This window comes from Suricata suricatta, chromosome 8, assembly GCF_006229205.1.
Source record: "Suricata suricatta isolate VVHF042 chromosome 8, meerkat_22Aug2017_6uvM2_HiC, whole genome shotgun sequence".
Taxonomy (NCBI): Eukaryota; Metazoa; Chordata; class Mammalia; order Carnivora; family Herpestidae; genus Suricata; species Suricata suricatta.
In genome coordinates this window covers 7073067-7075180 of record NC_043707.1, presented here as the reverse complement: position 1 = coordinate 7075180, position 2114 = coordinate 7073067, and the positions used below count along the sequence as shown (strand labels likewise).

General features: G+C 62.0%; 1 protein-coding gene across 1 annotated transcript in view; it reads right to left on the bottom strand.

The window, feature by feature from the left end:
* The window catches only part of C8H16orf72 (chromosome 8 C16orf72 homolog), a 25740-nt gene extending 25447 nt beyond the window's left edge, over positions 1-293 (bottom strand). Inside the window, exon 1 of the mRNA XM_029949763.1 lies at positions 122-293. Coding sequence (XP_029805623.1) covers positions 122-293 — 172 coding nt within the window. The remainder of the gene's footprint in view (positions 1-121) is intronic.
* Positions 294-2114: the final 1821 nt, after the last annotated feature.

Here is a 2114-nt window from a genome sequence, read left to right as displayed (position 1 = left end):
TGAAGGTCGCCGCGGCCCCTCGCGTCGCCGGCCCGAACCCGTCTACCGCCCCCCCATGGCGCCGCGGCCCTCCTAAGGCCGCTGCCGCTGACCGCCCAGCCCTCAGTACAGCCCGGCCTACGCCGCCGAGCCCACCCCGAAGACTGAGGAACGTCGTCGTCGCCGCCGCCGTCGACGCCTCTGCGGCTGCTGGTCCCCGCCCTCCCCCGCCCACATGCTGACTGGGGAAGCACCGCCCTCTCGGCCTCAGCTCTCTGGCCAGGTTGGGGCGCGTCCTCATCGAGGGCTCCCATTGGCCCGATCCGACAGGTTCCGCGTGCCGGCCTCTGACTACAGCCCTGCGATTGGTTCGCCGGCCTGTCTGCCTGACGTAACCAATGGGCGGGGGAAAGGGAGTATATGACAGGAAGGATGGAGGAGGAGGGGGAGGAGCTGACAGTGGTTGCGTCCGAGCCAACCAAGAGGTGGGGGGAGGGGGAATAAGATAAAAGTACGCATGCGCACTTGCTTGCTCGCTGCCGAGCACCACCACCCCCCGCGAGGCGTCGAGTCGGAGTCACGTGACGCGGCCCAGCGACCGCGCCCCGCGGGGGCTTTTCAGGCGCTTCCCAGCCCCAGGAGACACAAAATTAAGTCTGGCCACCGCGCCTTGGGGACGCCTGGGTGTCGGGGGTGGCAGCCCGCCTGCTCCAGCCGCTCGGGCTTCCAAAGGGGTGGAGAAACGTGGAGAAAGAGAAGGAAATGCCCAACTTGTGTCCAAGTTGGCAGAGTGCTCCCCCATCTGTTTATTTCAGTGTACCATTTCTCGCACGGGCAATTTGGGCCTCCGAACCCGAAGCAAAATACGCAGCGGGCCCTTCCAGCGTCTTCGAGGACAGGGTCCCGTGATGCGGCCGCCAGTCCGCCCGGGTGGCCGCCAGCACCACGGAACGCCGGACCGGGAGCCCAAGCCAGGGTGGGTGTCCGCCCCGCACCTGTCCCGGCAAGCACGCTGTCGAGCCACGTGCGGCCGCCTGCGTCACGCGCCAGCCCTCGCCTCCCGCGGCCGGAACACGCGTGGCCGAGTCGAGTGGACCGGACCGGCCTCCAGTTAACCCGCGCCGCCCGGTGGCCATGTCGCCCCTGCGGCCCCGTCACCCTACCGGAAGCAGCCACGCAAACGGGCGGGTGATGACCGCACAGAGGCAAAACGCCCGGTTGCTCCCCGCTCCGACACCGACACCGGCTTAAGGGGTTGGAACCACCCGGGGCTGGAGAAGTTGGTCAGGCCACCATCCCCCACCAGCTGCCACCTCAAGCCCCTGCAAAACAAGTGGCTTTAAAGCCACTAAAGTCTGACCTCCTCACTTTGACCTATGAGTCCCTGCAGGATCTGGGCCTCCCTCCTCTATTTTCATCTCCCTCTGTCCTCTGCTTGGCTGGTGCTGCCCAGTCACACTGGCCTTCTTTGTTTCCCCAGGACACCAAGCCCTTTTCTGCCTCAGGGCCTTTGCTCTCAGGGTTCCCTCTCTCTGGACTCCTGCAACCCTGTGTGCTCAGTTCTCATGGCTCTGCTTCAACTGCCAGTCAGCACAGAGCTCTTGTCATACCAGCCTGTTAGAGTAGGTAGAGCCCTCCACGCTCCTGTTGCCTTGTTTTATTGTTTTATACCCCGTATCACTATCTAATGTAATCTATCTTGTCACAGGTCCCCCGTCTCCAAAAAGCAACTTCTTCAGGGTCACAATCTTGGCAGTCTTCTTAGTGGTTGAAACCTTTTTTTTTAATTTTAACGTTTTCTTTATTTTTGAGAGAGACAGCGGGAGCAGGGAGGGTCAGAGAGAGAGAGAGAGAGAGAGAGAGAGACAGACAGAGTCAAGACCCCCTGCAGGCTCTGAGCTAGCTGTCAGCAGAGCCCGATGCAGGGGCCTGAATCCACAAACCGTGAGGACCTGGGCTGAAGTCCGATGCCCAAGGGACTGAGCCGTCCAGGCTCCCCCTGGTTGAATCTTTAAACCGCTAAGTAAGGTTTAGGAAGAAAGGGGGTTGGCGAACACCGCAAAAAGTTCATGCCAGGCAAAAGTGTTACAGGGGAACCCCAAGGTCTTCAGGCGACCAGAGTGGGAGCAGGAGGC